The sequence below is a fragment of the Polistes dominula genome, unplaced genomic scaffold (genome assembly GCF_049000335.1).
Source record: "Polistes dominula isolate Pdom_NZ unplaced genomic scaffold, Pdom_raw_medaka contig_24, whole genome shotgun sequence".
Taxonomy (NCBI): Eukaryota; Metazoa; Arthropoda; class Insecta; order Hymenoptera; family Vespidae; genus Polistes; species Polistes dominula.
The window spans coordinates 7,324,898-7,348,082 of NW_028301150.1; the positions used below are offsets into that span (position 1 = coordinate 7,324,898).

The following is a 23,185-nucleotide window of genomic DNA, read 5'->3' on the forward strand; positions in this document are numbered from 1 at the left end:
TCAATCTTTGTTCGCCTCTTCAACCGTAACTCACGTGTTCTGATGTTTTCAACCAAAACACGTTACTCTTGCATTTAATTTTTATATTTTTCTTCATTTAAACTTCCTTTTTATGTGAGTGTATCAACTGCATATTGGTGCGATATTGCAACAAATTTCTCATTTGTAGTGAGTTTTTATTACAAACTTCATGAACAAATATTATTGAAATTCAGTTTTTTTTTACTCTAGATTAATTCAATTAATATTATTTTATTGTATTATATCTTAATAAAAATTTGTATTATTATAATGTTACCATACTTCGATTTAATTAAAAACAAAATATACCAATTTTGTGAATTTGTGCATGAAAATGTTACTTTTTATTGCTATAATTTATTATATATTAGTAAGTTGTTAATTTTTATTTGTAAGTATCTAAATGTACGCGTGACATTAATATGCGTATGATTTTTTTTCTTTAATAGTTCATATTTTGTTCCAAATAGTCGCTGAAGTTAGTGGACAGTGTATTTTTTGTAGACCAAGAAGGTTACTGTGGAACGACGCGGTGATTAGACAATAAAAGATCTTACTCTTTGAACGTGTTTATTATAATTTAAATGAATCATAAATAGAAAATAATGGATTCTCAATACAAGTTTGTATATTAACCTTTACATTAAGTTAACGTTTTAAAGTATAGGAATTTTAACCTAAAAATCATAATCTTTCTAAAATATATTTTATATTATTATTTTAATTGATAATAATTATTTATACTATAGATCTTAATTGTTCATATATTTTCAGAATAATTCATCCTGTAAAATATTTACATGACCATCTGGTAAATATATATATAAAAATGTTTTTTTAATGCATTAATATTACATATAAATTAATGTATAAAATTTTGGTTTATTATAGGCCCAAAATATAAGACCAGATGGAAGACAATTTTTATCCTTTCGTCCAATAAGCGTTGATGTATCTTCAATAACTAAAGCTGATAGTTCAGCTATATTTAAAATAGGAAATACTACAGTGATTTGTGGTATCAAAGCTGTAAATAAACCTTTATTAAATATTTAAATTAAATCATTTTAAACAACTTATTATCAAAATTTAAAATATTTATTACATAGGAATTGGCAACACCCAAAGCGGAAACTCCTGACAAAGGTTTTATCGTACCGAATGTTGAACTTTCTCCATTATGTTCTCCCAAATTTCGTCCAGGTCCACCTAGTGAAGAAGCTCAAGTTATTTCTCAATTGATAGAAGATATTTTAACTAATTCTGCTGCAATAGATCTTAAAAGTTTGTGTATTTGTGAAGATAAATTAGTATGGGTGTTATATTGTGATCTTTTGTGTATCAATTATGACGGTGCAGTCTTAGATGCCTGTACCGGTGCATTAGCGTCTGCCCTTAAATCTTGTAAGTTTTATCTATTTATAAATTTTAGAGAAATAACTAGAATCGACAAACAATATATAATTAAGAAAGTATATCATTATTATTATTATTTACTTTATAGTAACCTTACCACGAGTAACTTATGATCCACACAACGGAAATACTTTTGTACAACATGAAGATAGGATTTCATTTCAAATCAAAGCAATACCTGTTAGTACAACTTTTGCTGTTTTTGAAGGGTATGTTTTTTTTCTATATGTATATATTCTTATAACGTCTATAGTTTATTAGAAAAAATCAAATTAGATCAAAAGATAATAGCTGGATTGTATCATAGGCAACTTTTAATTGCTGATCCAACAGACGATGAAGAAAGCTTATCGTTAGGAAAACTAATAATAGTGTCAGACGAAGAAGCAATATGTTGTGTACATAAACCAGGTACATGTATTATTAAAATAATTCATTACAAATGTATAAAGTCATACTTAAAATATTTTAGATATTTTAATTGATAATAATTTTTATTCAGGTGGTATTCCAGTATCAAAAGATTTATTTATAAAAAGTTTAGAAAAATCTAAACGAAGAGCCGAGTTAGTGCGATCATTGATAAATACTGCTACAATAACAGTAGTAAAAAATAAGTCGGATTCGTTAGATAAAAATGCTATGGATATAAATTAATGAAGAATTAATAAATTATACATTGTTTTTCGTTTGTGTTTAAGATTTTCATATATATTTTGGTCCTATTTTAGAATATATATATTATACGTAATTTTTTTGAAGAATGGATTTTAAAAATTTTATCTTATTAAGTAAATAATTGAAAGAGTTTTGAAAAACTATTTTAACTGGAAATGAAAACAACCAAAATAAATTATAAGCTATTTATATAAACAGGTTTTTCGCATGATCCGCATAAATTCATCTTGAGAAATTTCTCCATCACCATCTTTGTCCGCTTCATCAATCATTTCTTGTAATTCTTCGTCAGTGAGATTTTCACCTAATTCTCTGGCAACGCGTTTCAAATTTTTGAAAGATATTTTCCCAGTCTCATCATCATCAAAAAGACGAAATGCTCTCAAAACTTCCTCCTTTGGATCTTTTTCTAACATTTTAACAGACATTATACGTAAGAATTCTTCAAAAGATAATTTTCCAAGACAATCTGGATCGTAATCGGCTACAAGTTTCTTTAACTCTTCTTTCTTCGGTTCAAAACCGAGAGCTCTCATTGCTACTTTAAGTTCTTTAGTTGCAATTTTGCCTGTACCATCTGGATCAAATAAATCAAAGGCTTCCTTAATGTCAGCTTTTTGATCTTCTGTTAATTCTATTTTCGAGTTACCTTTCCGCCTCGAACTAGAATTATTTTTTTTAGAAGTTGAAGCCTATACAAAAATATCAAAAATATTTATATTATATAAAAATTGAATAATAAATTCACAATAAAAAATAATACTAACCATAATTATTAATAATATATTAACTATGCTGTTGATCACTGCTAAGAAACAACCAACAATTCACTTTTGTTTTGAGAAACAAAACTTCTAGTTAAGATTTCCTGTGTAATCAATGAACAATTTATGTATGTAAGTATGTGTGTAAATATACTTGAGTTTGTCATTATTTCATTCTTTCATACTTTAATATATGATAAAAAGCAAAAATTATAGCTAATAATTGTATTTGTTTTCATATCATCTTCTCATATCAAGTCTCTTTCTAATATATAAATATATAATATATAATTAAACTTGCAGGTATATGTATATGTCAGTTTTCTAAGTTTCTATCAAGAACCATAATGCGCTATGTAATGTTTAAAAGCTGTTATTGGCCAACCTAATATTATTGGTTAGAATCACTGCATTGAACAACCAACCAAAATCCATATCAAATGTCTGATATTCTGTATGTAAACAAATCTAGATATTTTATTTTTAATTATTTAATAGAAAAAAAACTTTTTGATTTAAAAAATATTTCTATTTTCAACATTGAATTGATTAAGAAATCAACTAACTAGAATTCAGGGTTCTTAGCCAATCAAAACGAAGTATGGTGGCAGCACATAGCTTAGCATATTGAAATAAACTCTACACGTAATCTAATATTTTTATACTTCTGTGGAATAGTTAATTTACAAAGTGATATTTTCTGCAAGTAATAGTGATTGTTAATTTATTATTGTGTATATTGTTCTTCTTATCCCATTTATTATTAAAAAATGGTATTTATAAAAATTTTTTATATTTTAAATTCACATAAATTATTTTATTAAATTTTTTAGTCACTAATGACAGTATTATTTAACATATAATAATCCGTATAAATGTGTATTTTGTAATTTGATGTGTGATATGATTTTATAATTTAAATTTATTATTAATAATATTTTTATTGCAGAGTACTAATATTTTATTTTCATTTTATTTCTATTTTTTTGTTCATTTATATAAATATTTCTTTTAGGTTATGTATTATCTTCACTACCTTTTCTCATTTATAATTTGTATATTATTATTGTTTTATTCACTAAAAAGCAATTAAATAATATCTTATTTAAAATGTTTGAATGATAAAAGTTATGAAAACTTGTACATTTAGTAAAATAACCTTAAACTAATATTACATTTCTATATTTTATAGTTCCGTAATCAGTATGACAGCGATGTCACTGTGTGGAGCCCACAGGGTCGCTTACATCAGGTGGAATATGCAATGGAAGCTGTTAAGTTAGGTTCGGCAACTGTCGGTCTTAAAAATAAGACTCATGCTATTCTTATTGCACTTAAAAGAGCATCCTCTGAACTTTCCGCTCATCAGAAAAAGATTATTCCCATAGATAAACATATGGGAATAACTATTTCTGGCCTTACTGCTGATGCTAGAATATTAAGGTTATTCTTTAAAAATATTTCCTTATCAATGTATAAAATTTTACAAAATTGTTTCTATCTAATATCGTATGCTATTATATTTTAGCCGTTATATGAGAATCGAATGCTTAAATTATAAATATTCTCACGACGATGTACTCCCTGTTAGTCGCTTAATAGCAGCCTTGGGAAACAAAATGCAAACTTGTACACAAAGATACGATAGACGACCATATGGTGTAGGATTATTAGTAGCTGGGTACGATGTAAGTTTAAATAATGATATGTGTAATATTTAGTATAATACATTTGATAATATCATTAACATAGATCATAGAAATTAATTATTTATATAAAATGAACAATGGAATATATAATAAATTTCATTTTATTTATCAACACCAAAGGATCAAGGTCCTCATATATATCAGACTTGTCCATCCGCTAATTACTTTGATTGTAAAGCAATGGCTATTGGATCTCGTTCTCAGAGTGCACGAACGTATTTAGAAAAACATCTTAATGAATTTTTATCATGCGATCTTGATGAACTTGTGAAACATGGTCTTAGAGCATTACGTGATACACTGCCAAATGAAGTTGATTTATCGGTTAAGGTATGAAACAAAGTTAATATAGAATATTAATAATGCACAGATATTTCAATAAATATTGAATCCTATAATTCATATCTAAATATAATTTTGTTATTGTAGAACGTTTCTATAGCAATTGTGGGTAAAGGGACTGAGTTTACTATCTTAAATGAGTCAGCAACATCGAATTATTTAAGCCAAATAGAAGGAGATGATAAAAGAGGAAGACCTATTGAGCCAAGTGCTGAAGACGATAGTAGACCACCTCAGGATCCACCTGCCGATGAAGGTCTACATGATCCACAAGTTGCTGTTGCAATGGAAACAGATTGAATTAAAATACAATAAAAATATTATAACTTACATACAAAAAATATGGTCGCTTTATTTTCAAGTTTTGTTCTTTAAATATTTAATGTAAGAGAGTTAAATACTTATCATTCAACATCAATGCATAAGAAATTTCATGATGATTTGTTGTTACATTACAAACATCTTGAATTACAAATTTGTATCATTTTTTATATATAATATTATACATTTTTATTTCTACTACATATTTTATTGGTATATTGACATTAGTTATAGTTCAGAAGGAGTTTTGGTTTTATGTTGATGACGATCCTTTAAAATATTTGTTAAAAAGAATTCGCCAGCTTTGTATGAAGATCGTACTAATGGTCCACTTGCAGTATACAAGAATCCTAATTGTTTTCCCATATTTTCCCATGATTTAAATTTACTTGGTGTCACGTATTCTATTACTTTTAAATGTCTTTTTGTAGGCTGCATATATTGTCCTAATGTTAAAGCATTTACTCCAGCATCTCTTAGATCTTTCATCGTTTGTTCTACTTCATCATCGGTTTCACCCAACCCAAGCATGATCGATGATTTCGTTATTAAATTTTTATTATATTCCTTAGCTATTTTTAGGACTTCTAAGGACTGTCTGACAAAAATATGGAAGAACATGTTAATTATGATGATAAATATCTTTTTTTAGATAAGTATAAAGATATATACTTATAATTAGCTCGTCTATCTCTCACAAACGGTGTTAATCTCTCCACAGTTTCAATATTATGTGCAAACACATCAAGATTGGAAGAAACAATAGTTGCGATGCTACTTCTGTTTCCTCTAAAATCCGGTACTAAACATTCAACAAAAATATCGCTCCTACAATAAACAAATGTAAATAAATTAATTACTGCATTACGATAAGAAGCAAAGTATTTACAAGCTCCAAATAGATTACCTAGATTTAATTTCTTTTACTGTCATTGCTATATGTTCTGCTCCACCATCGCTTAAGTCTGATAATAAAGCAAAAACTATGTTCTATTTTTTATATTATTACAAAATTAATATATATTAAAGCTTTGTAACTAACCATCTCTATCAACAGAGGTAAGAACAACATAATCTAAGTCCCAATCTATTATTGCGGTTGCTGTATTAATTGGTTCTTTAGGATTTAATGGTGATGGTGCACGAGATGTTTTAACGGAACAAAATCGACAGCCACGAGTACAAGTGTCTCCCATTAACTAAATGACATTCGATTCTTTCAATATATTCAATTATATAAGACTATGTTACTTCAAATTTGTTACCATAATAGTAGCAGTCGCAGTACCATGACTTCCTCCGCCCCAACATTCTCCAATGTTAGGACAACGAGCTTCTTCGCAAACTGTACTTAAACGCAGCTGCCTCAACTGAGATTTGATTTTACTATAATTTTTACCCATAGGTATTTCTGTCTTAAGCCATGGTGGTAACTTCAATCTGGTGTTCTCTCCTTTCTCTAATTTTAATTTTCCTTCATATTCTGTATAACTGTTGTCAATAAAATCCTCAAATTGGGGACCATTTTCCAATTTTTTAGAAAATGTTTCATTTATTTTGTCAGTACATCTTATACACTATAACAATTAATTCATTTCAATATATATAAAAGATTTGTTTTTTAATGTAAATAACACGTAATAATAATAATAAAACTTACTGCAGTATGAAAATTGTTTAACCCAAATGGTTTGAAATTAGTTGCATAAACAGTTCGCAACATATTTATAAATTTAATTTAAAATTGTTTAATCAATTACTTGTTTACTGAAAAAATAAGTAAAAATTAATTAGGTTATGTTGATCATTTTCTTAAAATTACGTATGATTAGTATATAATTGATGTGATTGACGTAAGAATCGTCATTTGATTGGTCGAGCATTGGTAACATTATTAAATATAACACGACCTTTCTTTATCGATTTTAAAATCGATATAGATTCATCCAACTTCATGCCTCCCAACAGTTTATTTTTTGAAGGAGCAGCAACTTCAAGCCGATAAAGATGGTATACAGTGGTGTTTATAGTTGTCATATAAGAATGTGTTGTTTGTGATAGGGTGTATTGTCTTTGATCGTGGAACATTTATTATTTGGATATGTTGTATTCGGTGAGTAATTAAACATTATTTTTATTTTATTAATAATATTGGGTTCGAATAAAACAATGAATTTTGATCATTTCAGTGAAATTTTTAGACATAAATTGTTTCTAATTAAATATATTACATTTAAGATTTATTTTAATTTTATCCATCAATCAAACATTGATAAGAAAACAATACGTTTTATAGAAATTATTTATTTATATAATAGCATAAATTATAAAAGAAACATAATATATTTATAAACGTCAGATGAAAAATGATTTTATTTAATGGTTTTCAGGATAAAAAAGGATGGGGTGTATCAATAGCCGTGCAGATATCAATGATCTATATCCCAATATATTTCAAGTGATAAATGTTGATGATCTCGGTAATTTAGTTACTCAAGGACGTTTAGAAATAACAGACACAGATATAATTTTATATCAACGCGATAAACAGCCTATCAAATGGCCATTGAAATGTTTAAGACGATATGGTCATGACGCTGAAATCTTTAGCTTTGAATCAGGTAGAAGATGTTCTACTGGGCCTGGTATTTATGCTTTTAAATGCCGTCAAGCAGCACATTTATTTAATCTCGTTCAAACAAATATCCAAGTATGTATTTCTTTCTTTTATCTTTTTTATATGCAAAATGTTCCAAGATTTACTGGTCAAACTGCACGAACATATTCTACGAGTGAAACTAAGAAATAAATTTTATTTGAAGTTTAATTTACTAACGCAAGTTAAAAACTATCATAGTTTAATCAGTAAACCTTGGGTCACTCTCTATATATGTCATATTATATATTTTTAACACACATTATGTTTTTGTTAACAGGTATGTAATAACAGTATAGATGATACAATATCAAGAGAGCTTCCAGTTGCTGCTCAAACAGTTCCATCTGGAACAAGAACGACAATACCATTTGAACCTAATTATTTAGATCCAACGCCTACTAGATTTAATAACCGCATTGGCACTAGATTTGTTCATAATGAGCAAAATGGAATAGGAAGACTAAGTAGCGTTGGGAGTAGTAATGGTCCTATGTCACCTCAAGAAACTATAAGTACACCATCTCCACCACCTATTCTACCACCACCGCCGCCACCACCGCCATTACCATCTACTATTTCTCATTCGCATTCATCTTCACTTTATATCAATGAAGAAATATTGTCCATTCCATTGGAAATGGAACACAATAATAATAAAAGTCTTCGAAGAATGACTCAGAGGTATATATATATATATATATATTTTTTTTTTTTTTATATCAAAATCTTATACTTTTTTCCCCATGGTTTAGTATAATTTTTATATTATGTTATAGATCCTGTGCATTAAAAACTAGTTCTCCTTCTAGTGGCACATGGGAAATGGCATCTGTAGCTAAAAATCAAGATATTTCATCTAGCAATAAACCATCGGTACCTTCAACGGTATCCTATATGAATGTGGACATTAGTAATGAAGTTAGTTCACTTTCACCAAGTCATAGTACTTTTGATCCAACTACGTGTGTAGAAGAAATTAATGAATCAAATGGTTTGGAACATTCATACATGAATATAAATCCTGGTAATGATCCAGCTGATTCCATTGCTACTAGGGTACATGCCCTATCATTACCAGCCTTACAATCTGATCCGGATGATGGATCGAGGCACTGTTATGCTAATTTAGAATCAGCTGAAATTGAAAGTTTAAAGAAAAGGTTTTCAGGGATTTCTATATCTGATAAATCATCTTTACCACCATCAACGCCTACAGGTATTGCCATTAGAGAAGTTAATTATGCTGTTTTGGATTTAGATAGGAAAGATGAATCATCGTTGGATGGTGCGGTACATTTGACACCATCTCCTCCAGAGTCACCAAATAAAACACAAGAAGGATACGCTATAATAGATTTCAATAAAACAGCTGCTCTCAGTCATTCTGTCAATCCTAATCTTTTAAATGATAATGAAGGTTCTCGAAAGACACGTCACAATTCCACAATAAATGACTTGTCCGCTTCTAGCAGACTCAGTTCATCCATTAGTGAGTAACACATTCATTATTTTATTATACTCACAGCAGATTATTTATGTAATCGCACCATTACATATTATATGCATATGCATAAAATCTTTAATCTCTCATAAAGTAATAATTTGGTAGATTTTTTCTCATTTCTTAAAATGTCTTAAAATATTGATTAAGAAGCAGCTTTATGTTTAAATATATATTATTTAGTAACATTTTTTTAAGTTCAAGATTTTTATAATGTAATATTATTTCATTTATATTTTTTTATATTAATCTTTTATATATATATAATACAGACTTATTTGAATAGTTTTTAATTTTTATATGTTTATCGGTTGTAAGATTTTGAATTTCTGTTGTAAAAATATATATAAGATGTCTAAGGTTTATCTGGCCAAACGGTGCTAGTATATTCTATGCACGAAAATAACAAAAAATATTATATAAATATAAGTCATATAAAACTTTATTAAATAACTTTTTAATGAAGTTTTACGTAACATATGTTTATATTGTTTTCTTATTTTTGTGCATAAAATATGCTGACATTTTGCCAGAAAATTATCAAATATCGTGGAAAATAATTCATTTCACAGATGATATCATTTTTAAAAGATGTAGTTTTCTCTAATATAAATCTTAGAGAAAAGAAGTCTCAAGGAAAGAATTTTATACAAAAACTAAAAAAAGTTTATAGAACATTGCACATAAAACCATTTTTTACATTAGATATTATATATAATATATTATGTGGAGCTACTGGAAGATAAAGCATCTAGATATTGTTTATTTGTATATATTTTAAAATTAACGAGGCTGATATATTAAAGTATAAACTAAATTTTAATATAATACTAATTCCGTGATTATTTAATAGATTTTGTTTAGATTAATTTTTCACATTGATAGCTCCGAGTTTCTTGCAATTTATTACACCTTACCTGAGATTATTTGTAAGAGTGATATACAAATATGATAAAAGATAACAACATAGAATATAAATTATACATCACATGTGTATGTACGCGTGATAAATTTTGAGGCAATTAAAATAACAACATGTTCGAAAATTTTATATAGAATAAAGCAAATAATTTCTAGCTTTTCGATAAATACAAATCTATTTTCTCTTGATCTTGAAAATATCTATGTAAATATGTTAGCACAATACATCATTGTAAAAAAGTATATCTATATGTGAAATTGTTAATTAATATTTATTTAATAACTTTGAATTATTTAATGTCTTTTTTTCAAGAATATTTATATATCTTCTTTTAAATATAACGCGTATATACAAATGAAAATGTACATACAAAAAATATAACGAATAAGATGCAAGCAAGGAAATTTTATCTTTCAATAGCTCCGAATATGAAGTAACAAAAAGTCAATATGTTTAAAGTAACAGAAGTTGAATATTTTTAAAATTAATTATAATGCCAATAGAAAGCACATAGTATATTAACCTTCTGCGCTAGCAGAGTCCCTATGCAGCAGTCGATCACCAGCTTCGACTTATTTTTATCTAACTAGATCTGTTACAACGATATAAATGTATTGAAAGAACTATAGATAACTTTATAGTTAAGTACTATACTGTGCAACATAAGAAACTCACCTTAAATAAACTGTCGAACATTATTTGTGCCTGAGAGAAAGAAAGAGGAAGAAAGGCATATATAAAATGCACAAGGTTAATAATAAGATATAATATTTTGTAGTAATTGCAGTAATTAAAATGGCCTAAGGAATACCTACAAGTAATAAATGCCAATAAAAATTGGATTAAGAGTTTTCAAATTACATGATATAATAATTAGAAGCAATGTAAATTTATATTTAGAAATTTATATTTAATTAAATTAAATAAATTTTCCTTAAGAGTTCTTTTTAATCAACTGATAACAGTCAGGAGAATTTTGTACAAATTTGAATTTATAATTATTTCTCTTGCTTTAAAATGCCCAAAAAAATGTTATACAGTAATTTAATTTTTATTTTTACTCTTTTTATACTTATAATTTTATCTTAATCGTATAGAGAAACATATTTCATTAAATCGTATTAATCATCGACATTAGGAACATAAATTTTGTTTATGTCCACATTTCATTTCGCATTTATATTAATAGGAATATGTTTTTTCGTTATAATTTCTTATAAGACGTCTAATATTGTTTGTTATTAATTTTTCTTATGTAGTATGACATAAGGTCATATTTGATGAACATATACCTTCCAAAAATATATATGTACAAACTATATTTCTATATGCAAACAGTTCATTTCAGTTATTATAAGTGAGATCATTAAATTTATATCTAAAAGTATAAAATAAGTTAATATTTCAATGAAATATTCATTGGATTAATTAATAATAATATGTTTTATACTTTTATTACAAGTGCTTCTTGTTATAAATTTTACGTTAAATATATGAGCAATTATTTTATAATATTAAGAATGTTATACATAATACATCAATACTTGATATTAACACATTCACTGCCATAACATTATATATTTTATTCATTTTTATTCAAAATAATTTATTTATTTTTTTTTAATATTGTTACCATGAATATTAGTTGAGTGTATGATTCAGCTTAAATGAAAAAACGGAGCTGTTGGATATGTTACCGTGAATATTTTACAGATGAAAATTTAATTGAAAATTATTAATCGATGTTATTGCCAGTTTAAAAAAAAACATATATTCATTGTTTTTAATGCGTTAAATGTTTAAATATCAAATAGTGGTAGTGAATTTGTTAATATAATATATTCTAATTTACATTAATGTATAGTCGTTGCATGAATACACACACGCGCACGCAAATGCATGTATTTAAATTGTAGCTGAAGGATATACTTGAAATCAGTTAAAAATACTATTAAAATGAATGAAGAAGTAACAAGGCATAGTTGAGGATCGTTTAATATTTAGAGGTACAACCGATAATATATTAAATGATCATCAACCGCGACAGATTTTCTAACTTAACTACTATGCATTCCTGTGCTGAACTTTAGGGCAGGTATGTTCAGAGAATTTTATATTTAAATGAAAAAACTAATATATAACGACAAGATCTTCGTTAAGTCAACATAAAATGTTAAACATTTTCATTCAACAAATTGCCTTGTATAACGTGTACGTATTTATGCACAAAAGTGAGAAAGATAAAAAGAGGAAAAGAGACAGAGAAAGAGAGAGAGAAAATGAAAAAAATAGTTAGAGGAAAAACGATATACATCAAATTAAAGATTAAAATATTCATTAACTTTTCGTAAAATATTAAGTAATCATCATAATTAATATGATTCGTTTTAAAAGCAAATGTAAATATCTTTAAAGAGATTAGAAATATTGTAATACATTGTAAAAATCTTGGCTGCTCTCAAGTATGGGTAAAAACAAAAATCCAGTTAAAAGTATCATTTGTACGATCGAAGTTATTTATACGCGCACATATATGTTGCATATACTCATACGAATGAACATTGTGCTTTTTATTCTGTCCATTTAGAAATTATACATGCATAATATTAATTGTGAATAATATAATTATTCATAATATTATAAACCAAAAAATTTAGATATTACTAGTTGTTGTTTGTACTTTTATCTAATGACAAAAATCTTTATTATGTATTTTTATCATTAGATCAAATTACTTTAGTACGTTTAAATGTTGTTTAGTCATCAACGGCATATAAATTTGATTATTATAGCTATGTAAAATTGTACAAAAGAGATGTAATATTAACGAGTTTAAAAATTCGTCTTTTACATTGAAAAAAAAAGAAAACAATTTTTCAATTGAAATATCATATATACGTTTTATTTTATATAAATAGTTTTAACGTTTATCGAGTATTTTTGATCAAAATATATGATTATAAGTAAATGATATAATTTGTTATTATTCAATATTATTATTAATATTTCGTGTATTAACATATTAGTTTCATAGATAATAGTATAACGTAAGAATTATAATTGAAACGGTTGCACTAACGGTTATGCTATTTACAACCACTATTATTCATCTCAATGATTTGTATTTTGATACATGTAGTATTTTCTTAACGAATATAAAGAAGAAAAAAAAAGAAAAATTATTAATCTACAAAACAATGAAAATGTTGTGATTAAAGAATGAATTCTGTACGACGTTGTTATAACGATAATATTTATTGTAAATGTACAAATAGTCATAAATATTTGAATTGTGCCAAAACAGATTTCATTACATTATGAATTTTAAATTAGTATAGATTTTCAAACGCCCTAAATATTAAATATGAAAGTTTTTAATTTTATTTTTTTCTGAGTAAAATAAATTTAAAGAGAGATTGAGGGATGCTCGATTTATAGAAATAATAACCATGTATATACATATATATCTGCATACACGATCATGCGCATATATATATATATTGAATTTACTTTATATACAAACCATCTATAAAGCAAGGCTTTTCAAACTTTTCCATTTAGCAATCCCCTTTACATGAACAAATATTTTCGCGTCCTTGGTATGAATTTTATACTATCTTATCTTTCACTATCATAAACTCACAGACATATACTATACGCGTAATATTGCTAAACTATTTTTTAGTTAATTATCGGTTGTTGTGCATCTAAGAATTTCTCAGTTTCGCTAAACTTTTGTCTATCTCCAAATTTAATTCTACAATCCTGATGCAATTTTATTTTGAGAAGCCCTGCTATAGAGCACTCCAAACTATACATATAATTATAAATATGCAACAGTATTACATCAATTAAGCAGCTTTAATTTCTTCAATATTAGGAATTGCTACATTTTATTTTTTTTAAATTTGGTTATTTTAATATTTATGTATCATGTTTAACTTTATCGAGTCTTTAAGGTAGTTATAAGATGAAATTTTATAATTTAAAGAAAAAGAAAAATATGTTAGAAAAAAATGTATAAGCTATAATTAAACGACGGCCAATATTTTACCTAAAATATGTGCTTCTTTTAAATGCAAATCGAACCCCGATTTATTTTTAATAAATATCTATGTTTAACAAATATGACAACATTTTTTGCATAATTACTTGGCATGCTAACGTAACAGAATACGTGAATGAAAAAAAATGAAATATTCTTGACGATAAATTTTACGATCATCACTGTTAGAATTCTTACATTATTGGTTTACAAAATATTCAACTGAAATATGTTCACAAAATGATAACTTAAAAGATTGTAAATAAGTATGATGCAAGAATACATTGAGCAAGAATGTAACATATGCAGCGATCACATTTAAAGGCTGTGAGATTTTTGACAAAGATACATTATACTTATTAACAGAAATTTACATTCTTTTTTGTTCTGTAATATAAAAAAAAAAAACAAAAATAAAAAGAAAAGAATACAATGTAATCACATTGCAAAATATTAAAACTAGATTTATTTTATATATAATATATGATCTTCCTTGTATTCAATTGAATAAAAAAAATTAAATCTTTTTATTATCCAGTAATTCAATGTCATTACGAAATTTTTATGCACATAGTTTAATAAAAAATGAATCATGTTGTTTTAATAAAATTCGTTATGCTATTGGTTTACACATCAGTTTTAAAACATTGTGATATTGTCAATAAGATTTGAAATAATATAATAAAACGCCAACAGTTATTAATAAAACATTCATCAACAAATGATGGCACCAATTGTTAAATAATCAGATACATTCAGAATGAATGTTAAAACAAGTCAAATAAAAAAACCTTGAAGGTTTTATCATCAATCGTATGGATGATCAAGCAGCAAGTTGACGACGTCTCGTTAATTCATGATCTATTAAAATTGAAATATCTGGATGACGATGCAGAGTTGTTGAACAATAGTGTATTGTTTGGGTTGGGTCAGCTCCAGCCTTAAGAAGAAGTTTGACTGCGTTGACGAAACCACTTTCGGCAGCAACTTGTAGTGCCGTTAGACCATCTAGATTTTTCTTTTCCAATTGTGCGAGAGGCGACGTAACTAAGAGAGAAACTGTCTGATGAAAGCCTCTAGCAGAAGCAAGATGTAAGGGTGTATTGCCGCCAGCGTCTTGCACGCTAGGATCCTCCTCGTGTTCTAACAGTTTAGCTACCATATCAACATAGTTCTTTCTCGAGGCGATATGCAACGGTGTTTCGCCGTAACGTGACATTATACCGGGTGGCGTGTGTGGTATCAACAAAAGTGCAGTGTTCAAGGCACCACACTCGAGGCACTCGTGTAACGGGCTTTCTCCACGATCATTTTTCAAAGCAGGATTCGCTCCTGCCGCCAATAAAGTCTCTATCAACGCTTCTATCTCTGTTCTGTGATTATTATCTATAAAAAAGGAGAGCTTTATTTAAAATAAAAGTATGAATGATTAATACTTTATTAAATTTAAACATTACAAATAGTTTTCCCTACCGAATACTGTAGAGGACGCCAAAATATGTAACGCGCTCCGACCTTGATGATCTTTTGCATTAACTGGTCCCGCTTTTGCCAATAAATCGAGCGTCTTAAGGGCCGCTTCATAATCATGATGGAGGCTTTTGGAACTTTGGGCATGGGCCAGTTGTCTCGTTAAAACATGCAATGCCGTTAATCCACCCCCGGCTTCTTTAACTCCCGCAGGGCAACCATATTTTAAAAGCTCTCCCACAAAATTTAAAACGTTCCCTGGTCCTCCGTTGAGTATGACTCTGTGTAATGCAGTTTCTCCGCGAGGAGAACGGACGCCTGGATCGCATCCGTTGGCTAATAATAAACTGGTCAAAAGAAAAATTAAGAAATTAAAAATAATACCGAAATAATTTCACAACTTTTGTCATTCAAATATTCTGGCGGCAAAGATGTAAATGTCAGAAGATCTTTTCCATAAATCTTACGTAATAGACAAGAATAAAGATTGACCTTTGGCCTCCATGGAATGCGTACAGTTAATATAAACAGTACAATGGCAATAAAAAAACTTACTTAACTACAGATAGACAATGATTTGTTGCAGCAACCAGCAGGGGAGGATCACCGGAGATGTTCCAATCCGGTTCGTCAAGATTCTGGACTCGACCAGTTGCAAGAAGTGTCGCGACACACTTCGCATCGCCTGCCCGTACGGCCTCGTAAAAATCTAGTTCAGTTTCTGGATCATATGATTGATCATTAATATGAAGTATTTCTTTTTCTTTTTCTTCTTTTTCTTTTTTTTCCTCTACAATAGTAGTATTATCGATAATTTCCAAGGTACCATAGGTACGTACGACCCCTTTGGAGTTGTAACTTTCGATATCTTCAACGATCGTCAAATCCTTCTCGATGGATCTTCGTAAATTTTCTAAGGATGATGACGATGATGATAATGATGATGATCCATCATCGATTCCGATCGATTTATCGTGCAAATTAATCCGATTAGAAGAAGAAGAATCTTTGCATTGCGAAGATAGATCCCTTTCGTTCGAACATTTTCTTTCGGCTAAATCTGCGGCCGAAATAGATATAATCTGTTCGGCGTTCTCCAGACAATTAAACAAAGATTCTTCGTTATATTTAATATTATTATCTTGATCTTTTCCACCCTCTGTTTCGACAATTAATTCAGACGATACATCGGATTGTATCCGATTAGGAGGATAATGAGAATCGATCGTAGTTATCGAGTTATTATCTCGTTCGATATCGTTCTTCATTGTCCTCAAGAATTCATCCAGCTGTGCAACAGCAACACCCTCCTCCTCCACCTCTACCACCACTTTAGCACCAACTACCCTTTCTTCGTGGCTCACCCTCGCGGCCGTTACCGAACTTTTATCTCCGCGCGTTTCTTCGAACATCCACGTAGTAGTTTTGCGTTCCTCGGAACAGTTCACACTCGCCGCCGCCGACGATGTCGTTCCATTCGCATAAGTCGCGGTCATCGTTGCGCACACGCGCAATTCCCTCACCGAAATGCGCGCACGCGCATATGCAATAACAAGCGCACCGACGATACAATTTAACCCGCCGACGATGAAAATTCTTACCAATTGTGGCGCTAACACCTTTTAATTTGTATCACGCGTTCACAATTTCTATTCTTTTATTTTTTTTCTTCCTTCCTTTCCCTTACCTTCTCAACCCCCACCCCTCCTTTTAGATTTATTTTCCCCCCCTTCTTCTTCTTCTTAAAACTCTTGGTAAAACGCGTATGGCAAACACCGATTATTTCTCGCTTCCTTTCTTTTAACACGTTCGTCAAAAAGGATACTCTTAGCAGCTACTAGTATAGGTGCGATATATTCGATTTGTTAGTATAAATATAATACAACAAGAGATTTAACACGCATACAAAAGAAAACGAAACAAATAATAAATGAAAGGAAACGCGAGAAAGAGAGAGTAGCACCGCGTGAACGTGACTGAAAACCGAATGAGGATCTTTCTCCTTTAGCAACGACGCGCTACAAACGTAGATATTCCTTCTTCTTCTTCTTCTCTCCCACTCTCCTTTCTTTCTCCTCTTCTTTTTCCCTTTCTCCCTTCTCTCTCTCTCTCTCTCTCTCTCTCTCTCTCTCTCTTAGATCGCCCTCGAGCATCTTTCTTTCTTTCTTTCTTTTCCTCCTCTTCTTTACTTCTCCTACCACCATAGCAATTTCTTCATTCCGCTTAGAGTGACGGATGATAGTAATCTATGATGGACGTAGTTTTCTCATATTCAAACCATTATTATAATAATTAGTATTATTATTATACTATGTCATGAAATTATATAGAAAAATACATGAGAAACGTTTAAATATATATATAGTTTTTGAGTTTAACACACAAACTATTTTGTTTTTTTTTTTGATCCAACGATCTTTTATTTTTCAAAAAGCTTTTGTTTTTTACTGTAAAAGCTCATAACATTTCAACTTATATATATATTTGAAATTATTTATATATATAATATATATTTTATATATAAATAATTTCAAATACCTCGTGTAAACGTAAATTATACGAAGAAGAAGAAGAAGAAGAAGAAATGATTATCCCCAATTGCAAGTCTCTTCGTTGTTCTCTTACAGTGTTATTATTTCCCGAAGAAATCTTATGGGAGATATTAGGCGCCAGATTCGACGAACGTAAGAAACGTTCTCGTCGTGCACGCATGCGTATCACCTTAGGAAAACGTTCATACACAGAAGAGAGTAAGGAAAAAGATAGTAAATGAACCGCCGGTTATTTCTTTTTTTTCACTTTGAGGGAAGTTCGTCCTGCACAGACATGAAATAAAACCGGTTTCTTCGTAGGAACATAAACATAAGAAAGACTTAAAGGGATACTTCGTTTTGTCGTTATTTTCCTTTTCTATTTTTCATGTTCAACGGCTCGTATATGTATATCGTCGGCAATGAACGAAGAAGCCCATGAAAGAAACTCCGGAACGTATCGGAACCATATGTTCGCCTATCTTCTCTTTCTTCTTTTTTTTGTAACTGGTTTCTCTTTTCTTGTTTCTTTCGACTTTTTTCTCCTGACAATGCAAGTTGTATCAAGGGTATACGGTAGAAGTCAAGTGCAAGAACAGAATGCAAGCATTTATCTCGTTGATCACTTATCTTTAACAAAAATATATGATCATTCTCTTTCTCTAATATAAATAATATTTATTAAATAAAGGAAAAGAAAAAAGGAAGAAGAAAATGTATAATTTGTATTCATGAGATTGAAACTATTTATTAGATTAACTTTCACTTTTGTTCTAATTTTACAAATGATTCGATGTAAAATCTAAGTTTTGAATAAATTTTTATTATAGCATGCAACTAATGCTCTAATAGGACATGCACGCAATTAATTCAACTGCTTGGGAAAAAAAGGAGTTATAAGTGAAACCTTGCAAGATGACACACATGTGTAATTTTTTGTCGAGCTATATATTTTGTTTGTTCGTTCGTTTTCTTTTTCTCTCGTAAAATATTCACCATAACATATACGATATTTAAAAGAAAACGAACGCAAAATAAATTTACAATTATTTATGAAAAATGTTAATACGTAAATTATAAATACATTTTTCCATGAGATGAAAACGCGTTTCATTGAATATTAAAAATAATAACTTTTCTTTTAATATTTGTGTGTATGAAGAAAATTTATTCTTTTTTCCCGACCTTTACCGATAAGTATGCAATAATTAATAGTACACATGCCTTGAAAGTAACTTTATATTTCATTTTGGTTTAGTAAAAAATTATGTTTCCTATACGATCTTATAATTATTTCAAGAACAAGAAAATACATACTTAATATATAGTAAAAGAGTAAAGTATATGTATTAATTGCTTTTTACATAATCTAAGTGTAATCGCGGTTATTTCAAGGAAGTAGGTCTTCAACTTCTTTAACCCGCGTCCACTGTAAGATAACATGTAACAATGAATGAATGAATGAATAAATAGTACAACATTATATATTCTTACGTAATAGAAATTCCAAAATATTTATCTGGTTATTGAACTAATAAAATTTGTAGATAATAAATTATTAAGGAAAACGAGAGATGTGTTAAAAAATTTATTGTATTATACAATACATTCGGATCCATCGACTCTCATTAATATTATATCATCAGATATAATAGGATAAATGGAAGAATGATAAATTTGAATACATTTAATAAAGTTATTAAAGGTACAAAATGAAATGTACTTACCATATCTATCTACTCCGTGATCTAGATGCTGTTCTAGACTTAGATCGTCGTGGGCTACGATCCTTAGAATTTGACTTCCTCTTATTACGAAATTTGTCTTTAGCGTGGCCATTCTTGCTCCGGGATCGACTGCGAGAAGACGAACGTGTCCTTGAACGTTTGCTTCGAGATCTTGAACGTGAGCGTGAACGTGAGCGTGATCGAGATTGGGAACGTGACCGTGATCGAGACCTTGAGTAAGACCTATAAATAATATCGAATTAAAATAATGATAATATCAGTCTTTTTGCCTGGACTTTAAGGTATCCTTCTTTATTTCGTAGTTATACTTTATAAATATCTCCTGAAGCAAAAAGTTGTACCTAAATATTAATGTCAACCCCAAAATTGATCTCGTCCATTGAGATACGAGATTAGTTATTTAAATCACGTTTATCCACGTGTAAACGATCTTTAACGAATATATATATATATATATATATATATATATATATATATATATATATATATATATATATATATATCAGTCAATAATTTATATTAGCATAGCCTTAGTTGAGCACCTTGTAACTGTTCATTAATTTCGTTATTACCAACACCTTGATTACCTCCTTTCATGTTTATGTACAACTATATGCAAGTATAAGTATAAAACAATGTCGAGAAAATTCTAATTTTACTACTGATGGATTAAAATAAACCTACCCGTACCGTAGTAGATGCCACGTTTTGTAATGTTATTTATTCAAATCGAGCTAATATCTTATTAATACCATAACAATTGTTATCGATGTCCTTTTATTAAATTGGTGAAATGAATTGTATTAACGATCGATCAAAATATGTTTACTATTCTATTATGTACCATCTTTCCTGGCTGCATATAGCAGACACAGTCGTAGAGCACGCGATGGCAATGCCAGGAAGGGAGAGCGGATGAGCACGTATGCAGATGAAATCACGCGAGGGTCGGATGAACGGACGAAGAGTGGCTAGACGAGACGGCTCAAACGTTGTCTCTCAGTGACCACTAGGTACTATGACGACGACTAGGCACAAACAGTAAGTCGAACGAAGAAGGCCGGGCTACCAGAAGTGCCGATGTGCATTAACTCTCTGTCTAGGGTGATGTCAGTGGTCAGTGGAAGTATCGTAGTGCGCAGAACTAGCCACTCCGTCGGCCGTGTTTGCCTCTTTCGCTCGTAGAGTGCAGAAGGAAACCCAAAGTAGGTGAGTGCTCTACGCTGTAACTACGCAGTGTGTCACAAAGTGAACCCAAGGCGAATCTCGCGAGAATTACAGTAGCAACACATTCTCATGTGTAATGCCTGTTCAGCCGCATCTCCTATAAATAATTGGGTATTGTTACATCGACAAAGTTCTTCGCTATCTCAACCATCGTTTTTAAGTAGTGTTCATCATTTTGATATGAAGTAATGGTTTTATCTTTGTCGATTTCTTACTATTTATTAATTCCATAATGTAACTATATTAGAAATGTAGCATGAGTGAGAAAGAGAGAAAGAAAGAGAGAGAGAGAGACAAAAAGAGAGAGTATTTATGATATTCTGCTTCTGATCTATAATTTCTTTTCTTTTTAAATCTACGAGACATAAAGTTTTTTATTGAGATAGACGTTTACTAGGTTTAATTACTAAATGTCTTTCCCTGAGAAGATATAATTTCGTGAATTTAGAAAACAATTATATATTTAAAAAAAAAAATATGTATTTCTATTAACTTTATAGATATAATATGAATAATGAATATATTGTGCATCTCTTATAAATATATTACAATTAAATCATTATGTTTTATATGATTTCAATGATAATATATAGGTATGCAGAGAAATATATAATTCATGTGTAATATAAGCATGTACAGTATGTAAAGAATACACTTTCTAAGCATCAATAAGTGTTTTTAAAGCAAAAAAATTATAGGAAACCAGTAATATTGAAAGATTTTAAAGATCTAATCATTAATTTTAATATAATATCTAGTAGAGTTATAGTATAGTATTTTATTTAAATAAAATAAATGTAATCTGTACACCTACATATATCAATATCTATGATATAGAGCTGTAATTGTAATTGAATTAAATTAGTAAAATTACCGTTTTCTACGAGAACTTCTGTGTCGAGGACAATCCCTTGCGTAATGACCCCTTTCACCACATTCATAACATTTGTCTTCGGGATGGAATGGTCTTGCTACACCTCTTCGTGATGAGCCCCTATCTCTTAACCTTTTGCCATTCGATGGCTCCACTCGAACACGTCTTCCGCATATGGTACGACCATCCAGGCCTCTAATAGCATCTTCTGCATCTCTAGCATCATCAAACTCAACAAAAGCAAATCCTGGAGGATTTCTAGCAACCCAGACATTTCTCAATGGTCCGTAATATAAGAAAGCATCCTCTAACTCCTGTTTTGTTGCGCTGCTTCCTAAATCTCCAACATACACTTTGCAATCCGAAGGAAATCTTGACATCTAAATAAACCAATTATAGTCTTAATTATAAGTGAGATATACATAAAATTAGAAGTAAATTCAAAAAGGTATTTAATTAAAGGTAAACTTTGTATATCGTGTAATGCGGATCAATAATTGAAGTATCTCAATTTTATCCTAAATTACATAAAACTTCTATAACGGTAAATTATCAAATTTTAATGTAATCGTAACGGCGTTATTAAATTTTTCCTTTTTTGTAGTCTAATTACGATATATTTTATCATGATAATAGCAAAATTCATACCTTATTCATATTGAATTGTTTCTTCAAGTAAGTTCCTTTAAATCTTTTAGAAACGTAACTAGTTTTTTGTTTTACAGAAGAAAATCGAACATTTATCGGTTAGAACATCGATTCTGAGAGTATTGAAAAAACAGCTTATCATAAAGTTACGTTTCTAATAAAGGAAAAGAAGTTAGGCAATCGTATTAATGAAAATCAGTATTACGCTATAACCGGATATTATTGGTCGATTTATTTTTAATTATTTCATTGATGTTACCATATTTTGACGTTTTAACTATTTTATTTAACAATTAAGAACAAATTTGT

The 23,185-nt window shown here is 29.2% G+C and overlaps 7 protein-coding genes across 12 annotated transcripts; 3 read left to right on the forward strand and 4 right to left on the reverse strand.

Annotated features, from left to right (window-relative positions):
* Positions 1 to 5: 5 nt before the first annotated feature.
* Positions 6 to 2,137, forward strand: LOC107066577 (exosome complex component RRP43). 6 transcript variants are annotated; one of them, XM_015321333.2, is made up of 8 exons: positions 6 to 114; positions 492 to 643; positions 796 to 832; positions 913 to 1,050; positions 1,131 to 1,425; positions 1,526 to 1,646; positions 1,745 to 1,848; positions 1,940 to 2,137. In XM_015321333.2, exons 2-8 carry the CDS (start codon positions 627 to 629, stop codon positions 2,092 to 2,094), a joined length of 867 nt encoding a protein of 288 aa, XP_015176819.1. In that variant the 5' UTR covers positions 6 to 114; positions 492 to 626; the 3' UTR covers positions 2,095 to 2,137. The 6 variants fall into 6 exon arrangements, with proteins under 6 accessions (XP_015176819.1, XP_015176818.1, XP_015176816.1 ...); XM_015321332.2 differs by having other exon boundaries at positions 17 to 114; positions 471 to 643; XM_015321330.2 differs by having other exon boundaries at positions 24 to 168.
* A 147-nt stretch (positions 2,138 to 2,284) lies between these two features.
* On the reverse strand, positions 2,285 to 3,347 carry LOC107066572 (uncharacterized). The gene is made up of 2 exons (XM_015321321.2): positions 2,883 to 3,347; positions 2,285 to 2,807 (listed from the first exon to the last, which is right to left on the reverse strand). Exons 1-2 carry the CDS (start codon positions 2,883 to 2,885, stop codon positions 2,298 to 2,300), a joined length of 513 nt encoding a protein of 170 aa, XP_015176807.1. The 5' UTR covers positions 2,886 to 3,347; the 3' UTR covers positions 2,285 to 2,297.
* A 158-nt stretch (positions 3,348 to 3,505) lies between these two features.
* Prosalpha6 (Proteasome alpha6 subunit) lies at positions 3,506 to 5,271 on the forward strand. Its single transcript, XM_015321320.2, has 5 exons — positions 3,506 to 3,652; positions 4,072 to 4,322; positions 4,408 to 4,567; positions 4,709 to 4,918; positions 5,018 to 5,271. Exons 1-5 carry the CDS (start codon positions 3,650 to 3,652, stop codon positions 5,228 to 5,230), a joined length of 837 nt encoding a protein of 278 aa, XP_015176806.1. The 5' UTR covers positions 3,506 to 3,649; the 3' UTR covers positions 5,231 to 5,271.
* On the reverse strand, positions 5,258 to 7,119 carry Las (lipoyl synthase, mitochondrial). The gene is made up of 6 exons (XM_015321319.2): positions 6,912 to 7,119; positions 6,517 to 6,828; positions 6,294 to 6,450; positions 6,159 to 6,216; positions 5,924 to 6,079; positions 5,258 to 5,849 (listed from the first exon to the last, which is right to left on the reverse strand). The coding sequence occupies exons 1-6, from the start codon at positions 6,972 to 6,974 to the stop codon at positions 5,480 to 5,482; spliced, it is 1,116 nt and encodes a 371-aa protein (XP_015176805.1). The 5' UTR covers positions 6,975 to 7,119; the 3' UTR covers positions 5,258 to 5,479.
* A 90-nt stretch (positions 7,120 to 7,209) lies between these two features.
* Positions 7,210 to 14,163, forward strand: LOC107066569 (uncharacterized). The gene is made up of 4 exons (XM_015321318.2): positions 7,210 to 7,364; positions 7,642 to 7,961; positions 8,188 to 8,591; positions 8,687 to 14,163. Exons 2-4 carry the CDS (start codon positions 7,653 to 7,655, stop codon positions 9,405 to 9,407), a joined length of 1,434 nt encoding a protein of 477 aa, XP_015176804.1. The 5' UTR covers positions 7,210 to 7,364; positions 7,642 to 7,652; the 3' UTR covers positions 9,408 to 14,163.
* Positions 13,570 to 18,951, reverse strand: LOC107066568 (uncharacterized). Its single transcript, XM_015321317.2, has 3 exons — positions 16,404 to 18,951; positions 15,852 to 16,195; positions 13,570 to 15,764 (listed from the first exon to the last, which is right to left on the reverse strand). Exons 1-3 carry the CDS (start codon positions 17,342 to 17,344, stop codon positions 15,202 to 15,204), a joined length of 1,848 nt encoding a protein of 615 aa, XP_015176803.1. The 5' UTR covers positions 17,345 to 18,951; the 3' UTR covers positions 13,570 to 15,201.
* Positions 18,952 to 19,101: 150 nt separating this feature from the next.
* On the reverse strand, positions 19,102 to 23,037 carry LOC107066567 (serine/arginine-rich splicing factor 7). The gene is made up of 4 exons (XM_015321314.2): positions 22,877 to 23,037; positions 22,229 to 22,608; positions 20,107 to 20,349; positions 19,102 to 19,808 (listed from the first exon to the last, which is right to left on the reverse strand). The coding sequence occupies exons 1-3, from the start codon at positions 22,883 to 22,885 to the stop codon at positions 20,112 to 20,114; spliced, it is 627 nt and encodes a 208-aa protein (XP_015176800.1). The 5' UTR covers positions 22,886 to 23,037; the 3' UTR covers positions 19,102 to 19,808; positions 20,107 to 20,111.
* Between the last annotated feature and the right edge of the window lie 148 nt (positions 23,038 to 23,185).

What these genes read in the sequence shown, in the direction of transcription:
- LOC107066577 (XM_015321333.2), top strand. An exon ending in AGCGTCTGCCCTTAAATCTT is followed by an intron (nt 1,426 to 1,525) that starts GTAAGTTTTATC and finishes TTTACTTTATAG; the next exon opens with TAACCTTACCACGAGTAACT. An exon ending in ACTTTTGCTGTTTTTGAAGG is followed by an intron (nt 1,647 to 1,744) that starts GTATGTTTTTTT and finishes ATTGTATCATAG; the next exon opens with GCAACTTTTAATTGCTGATC.
- Prosalpha6 (XM_015321320.2), top strand. An exon ending in GCTGATGCTAGAATATTAAG is followed by an intron (nt 4,323 to 4,407) that starts GTTATTCTTTAA and finishes ATTATATTTTAG; the next exon opens with CCGTTATATGAGAATCGAAT. An exon ending in AAGTTGATTTATCGGTTAAG is followed by an intron (nt 4,919 to 5,017) that starts GTATGAAACAAA and finishes TTGTTATTGTAG; the next exon opens with AACGTTTCTATAGCAATTGT.
- Las (XM_015321319.2), bottom strand. Translation starts at nt 6,974, where the DNA reads ATGTTGCGAACTGTTTATGCAACTAATTTCAAACCATTTGGGTTAAAC. An exon ending in CTGCGACTGCTACTATTATG is followed by an intron (nt 6,451 to 6,516) that starts GTAACAAATTTG and finishes AATGTCATTTAG; the next exon opens with TTAATGGGAGACACTTGTAC. An exon ending in TACCTCTGTTGATAGAGATG is followed by an intron (nt 6,217 to 6,293) that starts GTTAGTTACAAA and finishes CTTTATTATCAG; the next exon opens with ACTTAAGCGATGGTGGAGCA.
- LOC107066569 (XM_015321318.2), top strand. Translation starts at nt 7,653, where the DNA reads ATGGGGTGTATCAATAGCCGTGCAGATATCAATGATCTATATCCCAAT. An exon ending in TCGTTCAAACAAATATCCAA is followed by an intron (nt 7,962 to 8,187) that starts GTATGTATTTCT and finishes TTTTGTTAACAG; the next exon opens with GTATGTAATAACAGTATAGA. An exon ending in CTTCGAAGAATGACTCAGAG is followed by an intron (nt 8,592 to 8,686) that starts GTATATATATAT and finishes ATTATGTTATAG; the next exon opens with ATCCTGTGCATTAAAAACTA.
- LOC107066568 (XM_015321317.2), bottom strand. Translation starts at nt 17,344, where the DNA reads ATGACCGCGACTTATGCGAATGGAACGACATCGTCGGCGGCGGCGAGT. An exon ending in CATTGTCTATCTGTAGTTAA is followed by an intron (nt 16,196 to 16,403) that starts GTAAGTTTTTTT and finishes TCTTTTGACCAG; the next exon opens with TTTATTATTAGCCAACGGAT. An exon ending in GGCGTCCTCTACAGTATTCG is followed by an intron (nt 15,765 to 15,851) that starts GTAGGGAAAACT and finishes CCTTTTTTATAG; the next exon opens with ATAATAATCACAGAACAGAG.
- LOC107066567 (XM_015321314.2), bottom strand. An exon ending in AGAAGTTCTCGTAGAAAACG is followed by an intron (nt 20,350 to 22,228) that starts GTAATTTTACTA and finishes TATTATTTATAG; the next exon opens with GTCTTACTCAAGGTCTCGAT.